Here is a 20,547-nt window from a genome sequence, read left to right on the forward strand (position 1 = left end):
AGCCGGCTCCTCGTCGTAGGGCTGCCAGAGTCCCCCTGCCACCAGCTGGGGTTCCTGCAGCTGGGGCATGTCTCGCCTAAACAGTGTAACTAGGTTGGAAGGGGCCTATAGCCTAGCACAGCTTATTCTCTGTTATTAGTAAAAGGGGAGTGCATTTTACACTTCCCTGCAGGAGCACTACTGAGAGTACAGAGAGAGGGACACCAACATGGATACAGAGGAGTGCAAAGATCAGCGTAAGAGAATAAAAAGGACCTTTGAGAGGATTATGGGTGAGCTACAAGGCAGAATGGGAAAAGGTACTGGCTGAACCTCGAGAGGTATGAAAAACAGAATGACAAGAAAGACAAGTGAGGTAAAGACCTGGCTTACAACAGCACTCCATGCAGATGACAAGGAAGGCAGAGCAGAACATGAAGAGTCCACAAGAACGAAGAAAGTGCTTTTCAAAGGTCTAAGGAACTCAAGCTTGTTAAAGTGATCAGTAAAGCCACTGAGACTCTTAATACAGTGACAGGAGGGAAACCTGTTGGGATGGGCATGTCTCTGAACGTTTCGATTAGTTTCCAAATGACCCGGTCTTGTAGCTACTGAAATCAATAGAAATTAGGTTTCGTATTCCCAGAAAAGTCACGCTGTGACAGGATGAAATGCTTTAGAGATACAGAAGTGTAACAATGCTCTAATTTTATTGATTCAGAAGGGCCCAATCCTCACTGACACTAAGTCTTCTATAGTAACAGAGAGGAAGCCGTGTTAGTCTATACACTATCAAAACAAAAAGCAGTCAAGTCTTCTATACTAGTGGTGCTTAACCAGGCATACATGAGCCCCTGGGGGTACACAGATGTCTCCTAGGAAAGTATGTCAGCTCATCTGGGTATTCACCTAGCTTTGCAACAGGATGCATAAACAGCACTAGCGAAGTAGTATAAAACAGTACAGTACAAACTAAAGTTGATATAGGAACTGACTGGTTTATACTGCTCTGTCTCGTGTATATATATGGTAACATAACGTGTACAAAAAAGCAGTCATGTAGCACTTTAAAGACTAACCAAATAATGTATTAGGTGATGAGCATTTGTGGGACAGACCCACTTCTTCAGATCTCTTTGATCTGAAGAAGTGGGTCTGTCCCACAAATGCTCATCACCTAATAAATGATTGTTAGTCTTTAAAGTACTACATGACAGCTTTTGTGTTTTGATAGCATACAGACAAACACGGCTACCTCTCTGTCACTATATAACATGTATACATTAGACATATTTTGTTATTTACTGTTGCATGCGAGCACATTAATGAGGTGGAAGTTGGGTATGCAGTTGTGATGTAAACATTAGTAGATTTTTAAAAAGAGGAGCTAGACACAGCAGTACAGGTAACAGTGAAAAATGTAAGAAATTGAAAATGACTGAAAAAAAACCTTCCTCAGTTTTGTAAGGAATATATTGTTTTAGATTCACATTCAAGAATAGCAACCCACCTCAAGCTTCATGTTGCCTTTGTGGAGAAACTCATCTAGAAACAATATAAAAGGTGGCATATTTGCAGGATATTTCAAAGCAAAACACCCTGTGCATGCAGATGAGCCCATAGAATGTTTTCAAAAGAAGCTCCAAGCTCCAGATTTGCCAGCTTCAAAGACAAAAGCTTCAACTATTTACAAGAATGCACTCAAACCTTCAAGTATCGGAGGGGTAGCCATGTTAGTCTGGATCTGTAACAGCAACAAAGGGTCCTGTGGCACCTTATAGACTAACAGAAAAGTTTTGAGCATGAGCTTTCGTGAGCACAGACGCTCTCTCCCTTCTTACAGCAACCTCAAAGATGCCGTATACAATTGCAGAAGACCTGATTATACCTGTCATTGCGGTGCTTGCAGAAAACTTGATGCTTTTGCTGAAAAGTATCAACATTCTCAAGAGAGTAGTACCCTTATCAAAAGATACTGTGTGTCATAGACTTGATGAAATGGCTGAGGGTATTGTCTTTCAATTTGCAGAGACATTTTAAATGTCGAAAACATTTTCCCTGCAGCTTGATGAGTCCCTGGACATTAATGGAGAAATTTGGCTGATTGCTTATGTTCCATACCCTCAAACCACTGAAATCAACATATTATTTTGCAAAAACATAAAGGTAATCTCACCCGCAGAAGACATTTTTAAACTGACTCTTTTTTTCTGAATATGATTATATGAAATTTCATCCACACTGATGGAGCCGCTGCAGAGATGGCAAGAATGGACTTGTCGCTAGGATCAGGAAAGGAAATCCTATTTTGCAGTGTACTGTACACAGAGAGGTACTTTCGCCAAAAAAAATGAGTTCTGCACCTCATGAAGTTTTAAATGAGTCTGTCAAAATGCTCAACTTGATCAAGCCCAGGCCACTCAGTGCTCACATGTTTCGCATTCTCTATGAAGAAATGAAGTCAGATCATCAACTACTGTTGCTTCACATGGGTTTGCTGACTTTCAGGAAGTGAAGTTCTTGACAGATTGTTTGAATCACACACAGAAGTTCTCGGGTTTATTTCTGATCATTCACCCCCCCACTTACCTCTGTGTTTGAGCTAACTACACAGTACTGTCAACCTCACCTACCTCTCAAGCATGTTGAGCAAGCTGAATGATTAAATTTGTCTATACAAGGCCATGACACTAACATTCTGAATCACTATGATAAAGTGGATGCTTTTATTGAGAAAATTGACTTCTGGAAGTCCAAATGTACAGATGAAGACTTCACTTATTTTCCCGTGCTCCATGTATGTGTCACGTGTCAGCACAGCAGAATTGAGCAGTGCAAAGTTAAAGAAATAACAGTAGATCATTTAGTCCACTTAATTTCTGAATTCAGGCCATATTTCCCCAACATTTAATGCCACTCAGCTCAACTCAGCTGGACAAGAAACTTCATTTTGTCAGATGTTAGCAGTAGTAACTTTTCTGCCAGTCAGCAAGAAAATCTTCTTGAGGGGTTACAAAGACCATGGTCTGCAAATAAAATTTAATGACTCCACTTAATGACTGCAGGTTGTTTGTACAGAAACAGTACACAGAGCTTGGCACCTGGGCTTTGGGTGGACCGTTACCTTTTGGGTCAACATGTCTTTGTTAAGTTTCATTTTGTGCTCTGACTGCCTTCAAAACAAGAGTAGGAATAGACTCACTGGCTACATCTACACTGGGGCAAATCTTTGAAATGGCCATGCTAATGACCAAATCGGAGAATACTAAAGAGGCACTGAAATGAATATTCAGCACCTCATTAGCATGCTGCCAGCCCGTGGAACTTCAGAAGTGCCGTGTTTTGCTCGCACATGGCTCATCTACACAGGGGTCTTTTTCTAAAGGACCCTGCAAACATCGAAATCCCCTTACTGCTATCAGCTGATATCAGTTTGCAGGGTCCTTTCAAAAAGGATCCCCATGTAGATGAGCTGCACACAAGCGAAATGCGACACTTTCAAAGTTCTGCGGCCGGCAGCATGCTAATGAGATGCTGAATATTCACTTCAGTGCCTTATTAGTATTCTCCGATTTGGCCATTAGCATGGCAATTTTGAAGTTTTGCCCCAGTGTAGACATGGCCACTGTGGAGAAAAACTAAGTTGTTGATGTCACTCCACTGCCTATCGGAATGACAAAGCGCACAAGCGAAAAACAGGCTCAAGTGCAATGTTCATATTCCAATGGATTCGTTTTATCACTATATGATACAATGGGGAAAGGAAGCAAATTATTCAGTAATAGTGAGCTGGGACACTTTCGGGAGTGGGGGGGGTTATGTCTAACTTTGCAAGCAAGTAAGTTTAAAGTGAGGTGAAATTTGGAAGAACACAAGACAAACAGATTCCTGAAAGGGTCTCTTGTCCCTCTCTCTTGTCAGTCACTCAACAACAAGTGGGATGTCTTCCTATTTGTGAGTCTGTCGACAGCTGATCAGCCCGATTCTGGAGACGCAGGTCTCATCACAGAAGGGGCAGGTGCTGGCAGCTGTTGGAGAGGCACAGGGCAGTTTTTGCCACTCTTTTCTTCTTCTCTGCCTCTCCTCATCTGCACTGCAGCAGAAAAGCAGTACAGTAGTCTGAAAAAGTAGAGAACCATGGCTCCATAGTCTCCACCAACCTGATGTGTTAAGAGAATGGAACACTAAGTGTATAATATATTTCAGTCACTAGGTGGTGCCATCTGTAACAGACCTTTTTTGAGCATACAGGCATACTGAGTAGCCCATTAAATAGTAAAATGAACACTTCTCTGATGTACCTCTCTGGGAAGGAAGCTCTGTAGCTGGTGCATAGCTGGTACAAGAGCCTGACCTACTAGTTGTAGCCCTGCAACCTACCATGTACTAGGAACACATAGCCTGGTGTAGTGGAGCACTTATGTGAGGAATCAGAGGGGTAGCCGAGTTAGTCTGTATCTTCAAAAAAACAAGAAGTCCTGTGGCACCTTATAGACTAGCCGATATTTTGGAGCATAAGCTTTCGTGGGCAAAGACCCACAATGCATCTGATGCAGCGGGTCTTTCCCCACGAAAGCTTATGCTCCAAAATATCTGTTAGTCTATAAGTTGCCACAGGACTTTGTGTTGTTTATGTAAGGAAGAATCAGGCATAAAGTGCTGGTGTTATTTCTAATCACTTAATCCATTAAATTCTCATAGGTGCTCAGAAAGAAACTGATCCTTCATATTCCCAAACAGAGAGTTCCACAGATTGAAAAATGCCTGGTGCTCACAAGAGTGCCATCAGATAAATAAAGGAAGAATCAAATACTTGCTTGAAAAAAAGCATGTGGGGCAGAAGTGTTGGGAGTATGGCTCTATTTGTCTCGATCAACAGGCTTAAGTAAGAGATTCGTTCATTTAGCAATTGATGTAGTTATTCATGAATGGTTCTGTCTTCCTGTAACTTTCAGGCATTTTGTATTTCAGTTATGTCAATTCTCGTACCTTTTTAATTTTTAATTCAGTCAAGCAAGTTAGAGGTGCAAAAACGCAGGCGGGCTTTTGTAACAGTAAGCACCCTTCTAGTCAGAGCCCACAGACTATTATAATAAATGAAATGTGCCTTCTGAGGTATCATTTGAAATTATCAGTAATACTCTTGCATGATGGATGTACGCAGAAGCTATAAAGAATTATGGGCATATGCCTGAATTATAACTAATGTATGCTTACACCAGGCAAGTCAGTGGTGTCTCTAAGCTGTGCACTTGCACCGCCACTCAGGAGAGAGTTAAATGCCACCCAGCTGATAAGCAGAGTGGCCTCCAGGCCCTCTCAAAGCCATTTCCAGCTTTTGAGGCTGCAGCCATAATAAAGATACTCAAATGTAACTGTTCTCTACCTTTCAAAACATACTTGATCCAGAACTAACCACCAGTAGTGGTGTGTTTGTAAAATCAGCTGATCTTGGAGGACATGTTCATCACAGTCTAATCTTGGGCCTTCTGAGCCGATATATTTTTATTGCTATTTATGAAGATTTTAACTCTTTAATATGATATAATCTATATCAGTTAACAAAAAATTATGTCTTTTACCAAACCACAACCCTTATGTGTTTAAATCTGCAGCCTTAAGCTCAGAGTGTGGCACATTTTGGTCCATTAGGGATGTGCTTAAAAACAAGTTCTGAAATTTGTCAAATGCCAAAAAATTAACAAGTTTCTAAACTTGAGGCCCAGGCCAAGGCCAAATTGGCCTTGGTGACCACAGCTACTTTATTTCTACTGGTGGTGCATATCCCCATAGGCCTGAGTTCACATAAAAATTATTCTGCACAGGCAAAGAAAAAAAAAATCTGCAGGTGGATGGAAAAGATTAGAGGGAACATTGTCAGGGTTATTGGTAAACAAGTGTTATTTGATTTTCTGACCAGTTCAACTGACCAGCACAGACAACGAAGGCCCATGTTTACATATGAGGTAAACTAAGCTATTATCATAACCATGGGGGAAGAAAGAGCCTGGAGCTCCCTTCACAGACCAAATCCATTTTGCCTTCCTCACTGCTTGGATAAATTTTACTTTGCAAGTGAACCCTCAAAAAAAAAAAAAAAAAAAAAAAAAAGATAAAGACATGTCAAATGTTTCCTGTTCCACAAAGAAAAGGGAACTGAACCTCAAGTGGTAAGCAACCGAATCAACTGATTGTGTATGGTGTGACTGTACTAAAAGTATGTATTGAACAAGGTCTTTCCTGAAGGCTGAGACACCCTGGTGATTAATATCAGTGTGAAATGTATGTATTAACACTATAAGAGGAAACATGAATACTAAATGATATCTTTTGAAGACTGTGGTGAAACAGGAAGAGGCAGGTTCCAGCCCAGACAAGACAGAAGGCAGCTAACACACCTGTTTTCTGTGTTATTTAAGCACAGTAGAATCAAAACAATAGAAGCTTCATTTATATAAAAGGCAGGAGCACAGGAAGGGAAAGTTGTGGGTGAAATAAGTTTACCATACTTTGTAAGCTATAAGGAGGACAGAAGTCATCTTTGGCATCTATCACTAGGCAGACATAAAGGGGAAACTCTTGAAAGTTGAGAAATATAGGTCCTTTACCCAAGAAAGGGCTAAAGTCTCTGGAAACTGAAAAGCCTGATGAGGTAAAGATTGTAGGTAGCTAGAGTAAGGTTTAGACGTTGGGGGGGGGTGTTCTCGCTTTTGCTTTATTTATAATCCTATCTTTATTCCTTTTACTTGGCACCACTTAACCTACATTGTATTGTTAATAAATTTGTTTTATTCTTACTATAAACCAGCTTCTTGCTGTGTTTAAATGGATGGGCATATTCACCTCAGTTAATACGTTGTGATGTGCTTCTGTGTCCTGAGAGGAACAAATGGACCATATTATCTCCATGAAGTATCCCAAAGGGGACTGGACATTGCAGGTCACACAGTTTGGGAAAAATTCAGGACTGGGAGTCAAGGTTCCCTCTAAGCTGTTTGGCCTTGCAGCCACCTAATAAGTCCCAAACAGGAACTCAGGCTCAGGGATGCTTTTTCTCCAGCCCCAGCGGGGAGATGTCACAGCCAAGGGAGAGGCACCTTCTCAAAGGTCTCCCCTCTACCATCCCCAGCAGCATGGACCTGCTGTAGCCCAAAGATAGTCACCCCCTCCGCAGCCCAACCCAGCTTCCCCAGAGCTGCCATGGCCAGCAGAGAGGCACTTCGCACGTGGCCCAGAGCTGCTACAGTGAGAGAGGACCAGGAGGAGCCTGTACCCAAAACCCTCATCCCCATCCCAGATCCTGTGCCTGCAGCAACTGCTTTCATCCCTGCCCCACAACACCCTGCACCAGCCCTGACCCCCCCTCTCACACTTCCACACCACTCACTTCCAGCCCAACACCACGCCCTCAACTCCCTCCAACCCAGAGCCCCTCCTGCACTCCAAACCCCTCCGCCCCACCTCAGTCATGGGCAGAATGAATTTTGCTGTGTGCGCCAAGGGGGTGGTGACGTTTCCCACGTCATCTCCATATCGGTGCACATAAAACATGCTCCACACCTCGACATAAAAATTACAGCGAGCACTGCTGGGAGTGTGCGGAGATCACCTTGCAGATCATAGCCAAGGGCGCTGGAAGCCAGAGAAGAGTTGTGGGACAACAGACCCGCAGCTGCGGTCAGAGCTGCTGAGCCACGGGTGTCTTGTGCACAAACTTTCAGGGTGCGCCCTGAATGCTTGTTGCCAACTATCAGCATCACAGGCAGGAAGTTACAGGAGCAGGGCATTGTGAGGCACTCAGGGCTACAGGGTAAGAGATGACACAACCGTCTCACTGGGCTGGATTGCCTCCTGAAGCTCTATCACAATTTTATTTCATACCCTTTAGGTAGGACTGTGCAAGTATCTGTAGAAAGTTTTTGCCAAGCTGTTCCACAAAGGAAGAATGAGAATGATGCCAGATGCAGAATTAAAAATAACTCAGAGGAGAAGAAAAATACTGAATTCAGGACATACGAAGAAATTAGACGTACTGAATTGTGGTGGGATAAGGAACATTAAGAGAGGTTTTATCATATCACTGGGATCAGGGAAAATATGTGAGGATTAGACAAAAGCCATTAATGGACTGATAATTAGGAAGGGCTCTAATAATGAAGATTTTGAATACTACAGATCACTAGGTCTATCCTGTTAGATTGGTAGGCTCCAAAAAGCTTTCCTCAGATGAAAATGTACTGTAAAGCAGCAAGGCTAAAAGCAAGAAAAATTCATGTAATCATGAAAGTAATGCAAAGCTATTATTATTAGTTATACACAACCGTAGTTGTGCATTTCACTTTACAAAATTAGTAGAGAGAGAGTTTCTGCACTCCAGATTTAGATCTCTATATGAAGGCTAAACACTGCAAGGCAAGAAATCTACAGGAGAGGAAGTTGCAAGATGAGGTGGATAAAATGCTGGCATGTTTCTAGTACAATTGTTTTTCCAGACGGATCTTTTAATGGTACCAGAAATACTGTCCGGGACATCGAGAATAAATTATAAAGGCTCATTGATGTAACGGAATGCTTCCTGGAGCTTCATGAAACAACAGTGACACAAGAAACTGAACAACCAAGTGGCGTTAAGTTCCAACTTTCTCACTGTAGGCAAGTTATACACCTACATAGAGCTGTTTATCCAGGGAGTTGCATAATGAGTTTCAGTTACATACAAGTTGATGTATACAGTGGAACCTACAGAGCAAGGCAGGCCTGGGCCTGGCTTCTTGTCCCCAGAAGGCACGCATATGGGGCAGCTATCAGTGCCTCCCGGACCACGCCACACAGTTCCCTCCTCCCAGACCAGCACTCCACCAGTGATTTAAAGGGCCAGGGGATCCAGCCACTGCCAGTGATACAATAGTAGCATCAGCTGGCAGGAGCCCTTTTGAATTGCTGGGACCTGGGCCTGTTGCCCCCTTCAGCCCTCTCTGTCGGTGGGACTGGATGTACATATTTCATTTGGGGTTTCTGGTTTGTATGCAAAATAGTTTTTAGCTTGTCATCCCAAATAAGGTTGATAACAGTAATAAATAAAATACTTGGCACTTATCTATAGCACTTCCCACCCACAGCATTCCAGGCATTTCACAAAGACAGATAAGCACTATCCTTATTCAATAGATGGGAAACTGAGGCACATTAAAACTGAGCCTCCGGCCTGCCGTCTCAAGGACGGTCAATAACAAAGCTAGGAACAGAACTGAGGTCTCTCAATCCTCACTTCTGTCCCCCGTCAGCTAGACTTGAAACATCACAGAGAATCACCGAGAACTAACAGAGGGAGGCGCAGTGCGTTGAAAAGCAAACTGATGAACACAAAAAAATACTAAGTAAAAAGAAATAAAAATTGTCCCGTTAAAACAAAAAGAACCATTACCTTCCCGAAGCAAGAGCACCTGTCCCACTTTGCTGTTGCGGGCTGCCAGGTCCAGGGCACATTTGAATTCTGCATTTCTGCATGTCAAGCTAGCGCCATAGTCCACTAACAAGTTGACTACTTCTACACTGGATTTCCTAACTGCGGCATGGAGCGGTGTGTCTAATCGTTTACCCAAGTCAACACTGGCTCCTTAAAAACACACACAGGGATAAGAACAGACTAGGGTTAGCATTCAGAGGAAAGCAGGGAAACACATGGCTGGCTGAGTCTAAGCTTTATATCATACACTGACTTCCATCATTGGCATCAATAAATTAAGTGCACTTGATGGCAAACAGGACTTGCCATCTTCCCTTGGTTATAGCAATGCTCAATATCCAGCAGTCACATGGATACTGTTAGCCTCAAGAGTAGCAGTAAGATGAATTGGACAGAAAATCAACAGGAGCTGAGCCAATGCTGAGGTTCTGGCTACTAAATGAGTGGTATTTAAAATCTATAGTGGCATTCATTAGAGCTACCATATAAAAAGGTACATTAATGCAACCTGAATTGGTAGATATTGATAGAGATACACTCCCTCTCAGGGATGTTCTCTTTTTTGAAAGGTCAGATAGGGTAGCGCTACATTCGTCTAATCAATTCAAGGACATTAACATCTAATTAACATAAAACTGTAGAAGGTTTAGGAGTAAAACGCTTATCCTGGGCTGACTGCAGCATCCGTATTGGAGCAGAGTCTTAGCTGGTGTCAACGAGCATAGCTGTGTTGCTTTAAACAAGTCACAGCACATGAGAAGCTGCCCTGCTGTGTATGGGATCTTCATGATCACTAGAGGGATTATTTTTTGAGTGTTTGGTTAGCTGATCTGCTTCCCTCTGCATATGGTGCACTGTGGAGAAGTGAATGCATACCATGCCTGACTATTTATCTTATCAAAATCAAAAGGCGTTGAGGCAGGCCACCTGGCAACCATTACACCTCGATAATTGTTTGTTGCTCCTCTCTGCATCATTTTCAAATGACAGACTCCTTTATTTCATCCCAGCCTCAAAGTTCTTGGTTCTCCAAGGAGCCATGAGGAATTAAATGCCAATATCAGAAGCAGAACGGGATTAAGGAAAACAATAGGTAGTGGCTTCAAACATGTTTAGCTTCCCCTCCCCTGCCCCCCCCGCCCCAGAGCACCTAGTTCTAGAAGCTTCTTGACACAGTCAGTCCTCTGATACGTGCAGGCCACATAGAGAAGTGTTCCGTGCTGAGAATCTTCTTGGTCAATATCAACCCCATTGGCCACGAGAATTTCCATACACTCCCTGTGACCTGGATAGCCCAGATGAGAGGTTGTGTCACTCCAAGGCCTCCCTGCAGGAGGCCCGACAAACACCACACACTAGGTGCATAAAATTAGAACAGAATACAAAGAACTCCTATATAGAACAGGATAGAAGAAACCAAACACATACCTGTCTGGCCCTAAGGGGAGGATTAATCTTCCACATTTATTTAAGGAGGAAAAATAAATCCCGGTCTACTTATACAGTAAACCCTCAGTTTAATGGACCCCAATCTAATGGACTTCAGAAATAATGGATGCTGTCTGCCAGCAACCCAACATACCCCCAAATAAATGCTGAAGACTCACCAGAGCCACAACCAGGGCTGCAGAAGCTGCCAGAATGGCTGGGGCTTCAGAGGCCACCACAATGGCTGGGGCCACCAGGGCCAGAGGAGTTGGGGCGGGGGGCTGCAGCGGGGCTTAGGAGCTCTCCTTCCCCAGCCCCACGTGTGTGATGCATGTTATTACCCAGCTGCCATTGCCTGCAATGGTGCTGAGCAGCAGCCCTGATGTCAGAAGCTGCTACCCGCTGCCAGGCTGGGGGTAGCCATGCTCTACCTTCGTGTGGGTGGCTTGGAGGCGGGGCGGGGGGCTGGCCACAGCACTGAGAGCTGTAGGAGGTGGAAGAAGCCAGGCAGGCACTCAGCTCCTGTCCTGGTAATTGGGAGAGGGAGAGGGAGGTATGGAGGAGAGGAATGGAGCGGAAGGGGGAAAGGGAAGGAGGAGACAGAGGACAGGAGGCAGTGATGGGCTGGGAAGGTCAGTGCATCATCATACAGTAAAACCATTTGGATATAATGGACTTTCTGCATTAACGGACACCCCCTCCCCACTATTACTCTATTAAATCGAGCGTTTACCGTAATTAATTGTACTCAAAGCCTGAAAATTACCTCTCTTTACTGCTTCATGAATAGAGGAAGCAAGGTGACTCTCTAGCTGGGGCTTGGCACCAAATTCAAGCAGCATGTTCACACAAGCTGCACTGCCACTACAGCAGGCATTAAACAGAGGAGCGATCCCATCAACAGTGACTGCATTGACCTGAAACAGCAAGACAGAGAGACAGACAATCTGTTATAAAAGGGACGCACTGCCATTGGAAAGCACCCAGAACTCAACACTAAATGCAGCATACAAAGAAGGCACTGATCTTATTTAATGCTCAAACTCATCTCAGTCACCAGAATTTATCCATAGCAGGAGATGCGTAATATTATTAAGTGCCACCCTGCCTCTCTGGGCAACAAAAGCACAGGACTCTGACACTGGAAATTGTACAAGTTCCTACCTGGAACTCACCGGCAAGTAAGGAGTTTTCCCCTTCGAAAATTTAGAATTTTCATTGAATCATCAACAATCATTTTGTCACCCAAAACCAACACAGTTGCAGTTTTCTGACTGAATCAAAATATCTGAAGGAAAGCAGATGCGTAGTGAACGTTTCTAGCCCAGTCTCCTGTTCTCTCCAGTTCAGAAGCCACACAGGTTATCAGATTTCTCAGTCAACACTGTTTCCCGAGTCCCAGGTTGTAACAGAAGTAAGTGCAGCTCTGCTGCATATCCTGAATGGGAGGTATTTGCTACATAATGTGGGTCTAGTATGCTGTATGATAGCACTGGTGCAAAGGCCCCCATCCACTACAGCATGGGAACTGGAGAGCTCAGCAGACTTGCAGAAAGTAATGGACACCTTTATTGCATGCTTCTTACAATAGAACAGCCAGGTTCACAAAGACCCCTGCTTCCAGCTTGGTATCTTTGCAAACCCCATTTCTACTGCAGAATTAGATGAAGGTGTTTTTTTAAAGAAAATTATGTATTTTTGTTCATTTAAAATATAACTTACTAGGCATGCCGCCTTCTTGGAGAAGCCATGTCCCAGCCTGTTGCCTTTCTGCAGCACTACAGCCTTCATAATCCCCTTTCCCATCAGGCCATTTACTCTGGAACAAGTTTCTCAGGATTCCTTCCTCTATTCCCAGACAGATCAGTATCCAGTAGAAAGAAGCTGCTCCTTTGCTAGTGTTCTTGCTTGCATTTCAATGACTGGCTGAGTTGTCGGTCCCATATAAATACCGACAATTTTTGATTCCCAGTTCTTGGAGCAGCTTCAACATCTACATGATGAGATTATGCAGCCATATGAATGCGTGCAAAGGTTAACTTTTTTCCAAGACGTTGAATATCTATTTGAACTGCATATATTTTATCAAAAGGACATCTTCCAGTTCTCTTCCAGACTGCCCATCTCCTGTTTTGGAAACAATAACGAATGGGGGGGATTGTTTGGCTTTGGGGAAAAGGGAAGGCACCAAGAAAGACGAGATCCAGAAGAAACACAAGAAGAGTCTCGAAGAGAGCAGTATATCTGAAGGATGCAACAGCCATTATCTTGGATTCCTAGGTTCTACCAAACTGGTTTCCTATATGTGATACAGCAGTGTTTGCCCAAGCTGGTAAAAAAGTCTAGGGCTACATCTATGCTACAAGATAAGTTTGAATTTAAGGCAGTTAACTCGACTGTACCAAGTGACTGTCTTCACCATAAATACCATTAGCTCAATTTAGGGAGCACTAATATCTATATCATAATATTGTCAGAACCGGCTGGGTATAGCATCAAGCTTGGATTTAACAGTTCAAATAAAGCCTGGTGCGGAAGTGCCATGTCACTGAATTGAATTCATTAGCCTCCAGAGGCTAACTGGTGCTGCTGCATCTGGCTCACGGCTCCCTGCCACTCGCAGGAGCCAAGAAACTGACCAGTGCAGCAGCCCTAGTCAGTTTCCCGGCTCCTGCAAGTGGCAGGGAGCTGGGAAAATGAGGGCACTACTGCACCTGGCTCCTGGCTCCCATGAGCCAGGTGCAGCAGCATGGGTCAGTTTCCCAGCTCCCCCAAGCTGCAGGGACCTGGGAACCAGGCAGCAGTGTGAGCACCGCCAGCGGTGCGGGTGCAGCAGCACCAGAGGGAGGGTGCAGAATGAGGGGCTGAGGGAGCTATGGGATAGGTTCCCACAATGCACTGCTGCAACAGTCATTGTTTGACCACTCTAGTGTGGCAGCACTAACTCGACTTTGTGTGGACTTTGTGGGAAGTGAGGATACTCAAAACCGAATTTATAATACCCTGTTAAATATTTAATTTAATAAAATTGTATTTATCTGGTTGTGTAGACATAGCCGAGTGTGAAAGTGTTTAGAATGGCACTTCTCCCAGCTACAGAGTTCTGCAACTTGGGAATGCACCCCATGTCGAGGCTAGATCTACAACAAGAAAAAAAAAATAGAAAATTAGTTAATTACCAAGATGTTAAATATGACTTTGCAGCACTCATGGTAAAAGGAGGGCAAGTCATGTTTAAACGCCTGCTAGAATCATGACCAAGACCAACTAACATGCTTTCAGCATGTCTGTCCCTGTACCTCCTATTGCTAGTTAAAATGAATTAGTTAGTGCATTTCTAGCATGATGCTTTTTCCCCAGCATAGACAAAGCCCTGATGTGCAGCTCCTAAATTTTGGTTGGTAGCTGCTACTTCTTGCAAAAACACTAGCAAAAGTTCTCTACTGGACAGTGACTTACCTGGGAATAAAGGAAGGAATCCTGGGAAGGTTGTTTCAGAGTAAATAGCTTTCTAGAGAAGGGAATTAAAAAGACCACAGTGCTGAAAAAAGTCAACAGAAAGGGGGATAGTTTTTATGTCCCTGACTATTAATTTATGTAAAGGAAAAGCCACTGACTAACTGTGTCTGTATGTAGCAATGAAGAATGGGAACAGCTGAACAATAAGAATGACTTACTGAGAGTGACAGTTGGTACTTCTGATTTGTGACTTTCCAGGTGCTAAAAAGATATGTGATCAATAAACTTCATTTTTTTTTTTTTAAAAAACTGGGTAAATTTCCAAAACAACCTGAAATTAATAATATGAAGATCAAGGCTGGTTATTCCTGTTTGGGAAATTAAAATGAATATACAATATGGTTACACAGTAATCATACTTTTCTTTGCTAATGAATACATCAGTCGCTGGACTGCTCTCGCTTGATTTTTTTTTCACACCATATGCAAATTTTCTATCATAGTATTCAGAGAAACCTGTAAGCAGACCCAATGTAAAAAAAAAAAATCCCATATATTTCATTATAGTCCCATATTTCATTTTTAACATATTTGTACATTAGGTCTAATGTAGGGAAATGTTGGTATTTTAGTAGCTAAACTGTTTCTTTTCTTAAGCCCCTGTATATATAAAATCCAAATGATCTCAGAACATTTAGGGAATTCCAGTGACCATTCTGAAAAGCACAAAGCAAAACTCCTCATCGTAAGAGTTAGTGTGGCCTAATTTTTTTCACACTGATCACAGTGAAGTTTCACAGAAGAAAAGCAAAGACATATGTCTGAAATCAAAACAGCAACTGAGCTGTGAAAAGGTGGAGTCCTTCGGGAGAAAAGCTACCACTACAGAAATGTAAGTAAGTTATTATTAGTGAAAGCAAACTACAGGTCCCCTTTTGTGGACAGATTTTTCACTCTCTCTCTCTCTCTCTCACACACACACACACACACACACACACACACTGTGCATTTCCTTTCAGACTCTATGCTAAGGCCAGTTGCGTCATCATTGTACTGACCACTTCACAGAGAAGCGTTGGCTTCGCTTATATGATCGTACTCACTTGAGCTCCGTTCTCCAGTAAGACTTTGGCACAAGCAACATGGCCACCCAGGCAGGCCTCGTGAAGAGCAGAAACCCGGTCTATTGTTACAATGTTCACGTTAAATCCCTAGAATGCAGAACAAAGATGCACCATTTGAAAACCCAACAAAAAGCAAGCAATGCAAACATCATGAATGGGGTGCAGCCCAGGAAGAAGTTATATAGCAGCCAAATCTTGGTGTAGCTAAATTCCTATGGAAGTCAATGAGAGTTGCCCTGGGATACACAGGTCTCAGATAATCAGTCTAACTCCAGGCTTCCTCTTTACTGGGGTTCCATCCTTTTCATGAGCCTGGATAATTAGACCCTCCTCTGGAATCCCCACTCATGCATCTGGCGAAGTGGGTCTTTGCCCATGAAAGCTTATGCTGCAAAATATCTGTTCGTTTATAAGGTACCACAGGACTTCTTGTTGTTTTAGTCTGACACTGAAGCTCTTGCATCCATCACCATTGGAGAGAGATTTTGAGCAAAAATGTAAAGAAACTGAGTAACTTATCTATGATGCTTTATATTTCCTGAAAAATTGCAAGAAAAATATTGCATTTCTTTGGCCTCTGGTGACTAAACTTAATTTCCTATTTCCAAAATTGCACAGGACACTAGAATATATCATAAACTGTGATTTTAATCCACAAAATTAGTGTGATTTGTTTCCTGAGTCACCTGGTACTGTTCTTTCTCCCTGATTGTTTATCAACCTGACTAAACAGGAGTAACAAATACTGGATAGAAAATGCCCTTTGGGAGTGTTTGTATGAAAAACAGCCCTTCCAGCAGCAGCTGTATGAACTGCAACTGGCCAGGCAAATGTTCACAGGGAGAAAAGCAGCACAAATAGGGATGGATCAAAACATGACTGAGACTTTGTTGTATATGTTTTCCAGAATAAAGCTTCATCACATGACAAGTGAGAGTTTATGCACATGTACATCGGAAATCAGTTCTACCACCGTAGCATTATCCTAACTCTGACATTCAAAATACAGTAATTATTTCATGCTAAGTTCTGGATCAAGGATGGGAAATAAGCAGCTCATGGGCCTGACACATTCATCAGACACTATTTACCTGCATAACGGCAGGTATAGCTGCTTGTAGCTCCCATTGGTCACAGAGAGCCTATCACCATTCCCAGTCAATAGGAGTTACAGGACAAGGAAACTACTTCCTGCAGCTCCCCTTGGCTGCAGATCACTGCTCCCAGCCAATGAAATCTGCGGGAAGCAGTGTCTTGGTCCATGCCACTTCCTGCAGTTCTCATTGGCTGGGATGGTGATCCATGGCCCAATGGGAGCTGCAAGCGGCTATACCTGCAGATGCGCAGGTAAAGAAAGCATTTGGCAGCCCAGTAAGGGCTGACCCTGGCCAACCTCATCCAGCTCTTGGGTCACTCACTGCTCACCCCTGTTCTAGCTACTAACCTTCCCTCTCACAGAGAGTTCATAGGATGGCAGCAGTAGGTTGGTTTGTTTGTAACAACAAATATTTCCCACACAAATGAGTATTTCTGGGCAATTCAGTGCTGTGAAAGTAGGCAGCCACAATTCACTGACATGATGAGTATTAAAAACAGTTGCAATACCATCTAGCTCAACATTTTAAACTAAAAGACATGAATCATTTTAAAAATTAAAAGCTTTGCTGGCTCACGTCCACAGAAGGGGAAACATCTAAGAAAATTACATGAAGCCCAACCATCCTCTGTACCTGACATGGCCATTTTAAGATTATTCCATCATACAGTAGCAGTGCATTCACCACCCAATATATACACCCCTATGGAAGAAAGGAGTTGTACAAATCCTTTGTGTGAGGAAAAGAAACTGAGACAGTGATATATTATTAAAGCAATATACCAGTGTTACATAAATATGCGTAACACATGAAACACAGTAATCTAGTGGCAGGAAAAGTACCCCATCTATTGAAGAGTGACTTAGGTGCACAAGCTCCATGTACTTCCCATGTCACTTGTTGGCTTAGGGCAGTAAGTGACTTCACCATTGAAACCACATCTGAAAGAAAAGTGTTCGAGAAAGTGTTTCCTTTAAAGTGAAAGATACCTATTTACTCTGAACATAAAAGGTGAACAGCACACGCAGGTGGACCACAGTGAGCAATGCCTAGGCTCTTGCCTGGGCAGCTTCAGTGCCTACTGCTTTGACTTCAGCTTTATCAACTGGAAGTCCAGTCCTGCATTGCAGAGATCAATGACTTCAAGGCACGCAGAATCAGAGTGTAGCTGCAACCACAGATTTAAACAAAAGTAATTCTGTGATTTTTAGTTATAACACTTGTTTTCCTTTCCTTCCCTCATCCCTATTCTGTGGTAACTTGCAATGCCAAAGTTTAGGGTGCAAAGTTCTCAAAGTCAGGTACTGTGACTTCTATAGGCTGCAAAGTACCTCAAACACTTCAAGTGCTACAAATATAATAATGCACCAGGGACTAGGAAAAGTGGATTCTGTTCTGTTCAGGTTTTGGTGCTTCCCCTAGTTCTTTAATGTCTGAGCACCTTCCAATGCTGCATCCAGTCATGTGATTAGCTTCAGCCATGGGTTACTCTCTCTCCATGCCTTCCCACAGGCAGACAATTCTGTTGGTTTAAACTGTGCGCTACCTGCTTGTATTTATGAAATTGCTGCTTGTTTTAAAGAAGTGCCATTAAGTAAATCCATACCTGGGCATTTCCAAGGGAACAAAATTCATGCTCGCAGCTGGAGTCCAACTGCAACTTCTTCCCTAAAATACTGTATAACAATCCAAAAAAAATAGAGCCAGAAAGAGAGACCAGAAGAAATGAACCGTGCTCCTCTTCAGTTGCGCCCTTCATTTTCTCCTCCACAATATATTTTTTTTTCCTTTGACCTTAAAAATTGCTTGAAGTCAGAGAGTTCATAAAGAATGATCAAGAACGAGGAAGGGAAATTGTTTTTCACTTTTCAGGCTCTGGTAGTGAAAGTCTTTCCATAACCAGACGCTGCTAAGCATCGGAGTCTGAGGATTTCACAGGACAAAAAAGGGGCAAACAAAGGTGCCAACTCCGTGGAGGTTCCAGGGCTGGTGCACCCACAGATGAAAAAATAGCAGGTACTCAGCAACCACTGACTAGCTGACAAGTTCCCTCTTGTCGCCTCTGTCGTCGTCTTCCCCCCCCCCCGCCCCCCCCCGACACACAGCGCTTCATACTGGCCAGCCGTCCTGCTGATCAACTCCTCCTCCCATTGTCTCCCACCCACTGTGGTCACCTGCTTTGCAGCATGTCAATGCTCTGGAAGGAGGGGGAAGGAGCAAGGATGGTGCTCACTTGGGGGAGGGGGTGGAAAGAGGTGGGGAAGATGCAGGTGGGGGCAGAGAAGGGATGGGGAAGAGGCAGGGGGATTTATGGGAAGGAAAGTGGGGGAGGGGCCTGAGGCAGAGCAGGGTTTGAGCACCTCCCAGCTACAGGGGAAGTTGGCACCTGTTGTGGGGAAGTGATGCTAATTCCTTTCATATGTCCCTTGTTTTAGCCTCAGACTTACCTTCGTACTATGCAAATTTGTAACAGTTTGGTCTCACCTATACTGCTGAAATTCATTGACATCAGCAATAAACAAATCATGAAAGCGAGGCCATGGACAGAACTATTCACATTAAGGGAATGAATCCAACAGCACTTGACGTTTCCTGTATGAACAATTTCCCAGGTCTTATGTCTGTGCCGTGGCAGGTGGAGATGTCAGATTTATTTAGGGGGTTGGTCTCTTTGGGTACATTTACACTGCACAGAGAAAAACAACAGCAACAAAATCCTGGAGCACCAAGTCTCAGAGGCTGGGGCTGGACTGCAAAGCTAAAAAATGGTAATGTAAAAATTCTCATGTGGGCTCTGGGCCCCTCTCCCCTTGTGGGGTTTCAGAGCTCCTGCCAGAGCCCAAATATGCACATTATTCACAACCCCTCAGCCTGCGAGCCACAAGCCTGAGTCCACTGACCCGAGCATGGAGACTTAGCACCTCAGGATTTTCTCTGCCGCTCAGACATAGTTTTAAATCGTGGTTATAACAAGTACTGAGACACACAAAGGAGGCTAACACCAAGCACAAATTAGTTGACCAGTCTCTTTTAATTGCCCATTTTGTCTCTTACAGGCTATGTCTACACTAGCCCCAATCTTCAAAATGGCCATGCAAATTGGGTTTCAGGTTTTTTTCTCCCTCTCACTTCTCCTCTCTCTCAAAAAAAGACAATTGTGAAAATGACAGGCTGTCTGGACAAAAAATGATAGATGGAATTCAATACTAATAAATGCAAAGTAGTGTACATTGGAAAACATACATATAACATGATAGTGTATAAATTAGCTGTTACCACGGAAGAGATCTTGCAATTACTGTGGCTAGCTCTCCAAAAACATCCATTCAATGTGCAGTAGCAGTCAACAAAGCTCACAGAATAATAGGAATCGTTAGGAAAGGGAAAGACAGTAAGGCAGAAAATATCAGATTGCCTCTATATAAATCCATGGTACGCCCACATCTTGAATACTGCCTGCAGATGTGGTTGCCACATTTCAAAAAAGAAATATTGCATTTGTAAAAGGTACAGAAAAGGGCAACAAAAATTATTAGTGGTATGGAACGGCTTCCATATGAGGAGAGATTAATATGACTGCAACTTTTCAGCTCAGAAAAAAAGATGACTGGGGGAGATGAGAAAGACTGATGTGGAGAAAGTAAATAGGAATGTTGTTTGCTCCTTATCACACAAGAATTAGATGGTCAATTGTAGCCAGACATGAACCCCCCATTTGGCCTTTTCTTCCTCTTCCCCCCACTGGGACAGACAGAGAGAGAAACAAGCAGGGGAGACAGGTAGGCTTTGATGTCCTGGGAACGCAGGTGTGCTGTCTCACCCAGCCCCTCTACTATACACAAATATCAGACAGTGAATGGGCTAGCTAATGGCCGCCGTTCTGGCTGATCTTGGTGATTGACACGCCTGATCACTTCCCCAGGAAGAACGGGGAACCCCCCCCCATCACCTCCAAAGGTGCCCAATTGTCCACAATTCACAGGTGCAAACTGAG

The 20,547-nt window shown here is 43.4% G+C and overlaps 1 protein-coding gene across 3 annotated transcripts in view; it reads right to left on the reverse strand.

Moving 5' to 3' along the window:
* Positions 1–20,547, reverse strand: part of ASB11 (ankyrin repeat and SOCS box containing 11) — a 38,261-nt gene that overhangs the window by 4,469 nt on the left and 13,245 nt on the right. For 2 of the 3 annotated variants that reach the window (XM_074993266.1, XM_074993276.1), the window contains exons 3-6: positions 15,436–15,543; positions 11,640–11,790; positions 10,596–10,730; positions 9,404–9,595 (exon numbers count right to left, since the gene is read on the reverse strand). In XM_074993266.1, coding sequence (XP_074849367.1) covers positions 9,404–9,595; positions 10,596–10,730; positions 11,640–11,790; positions 15,436–15,543 — 586 coding nt within the window. The remainder of the gene's footprint in view (positions 1–9,403; positions 9,596–10,595; positions 10,731–11,639; positions 11,791–15,435; positions 15,544–20,547) is intronic. The other variant, XM_074993283.1, reaches the window with a different exon arrangement.

This window comes from Carettochelys insculpta, chromosome 1 (genome assembly GCF_033958435.1).
Source record: "Carettochelys insculpta isolate YL-2023 chromosome 1, ASM3395843v1, whole genome shotgun sequence".
Classification (NCBI taxonomy): domain Eukaryota; kingdom Metazoa; phylum Chordata; order Testudines; family Carettochelyidae; genus Carettochelys; species Carettochelys insculpta.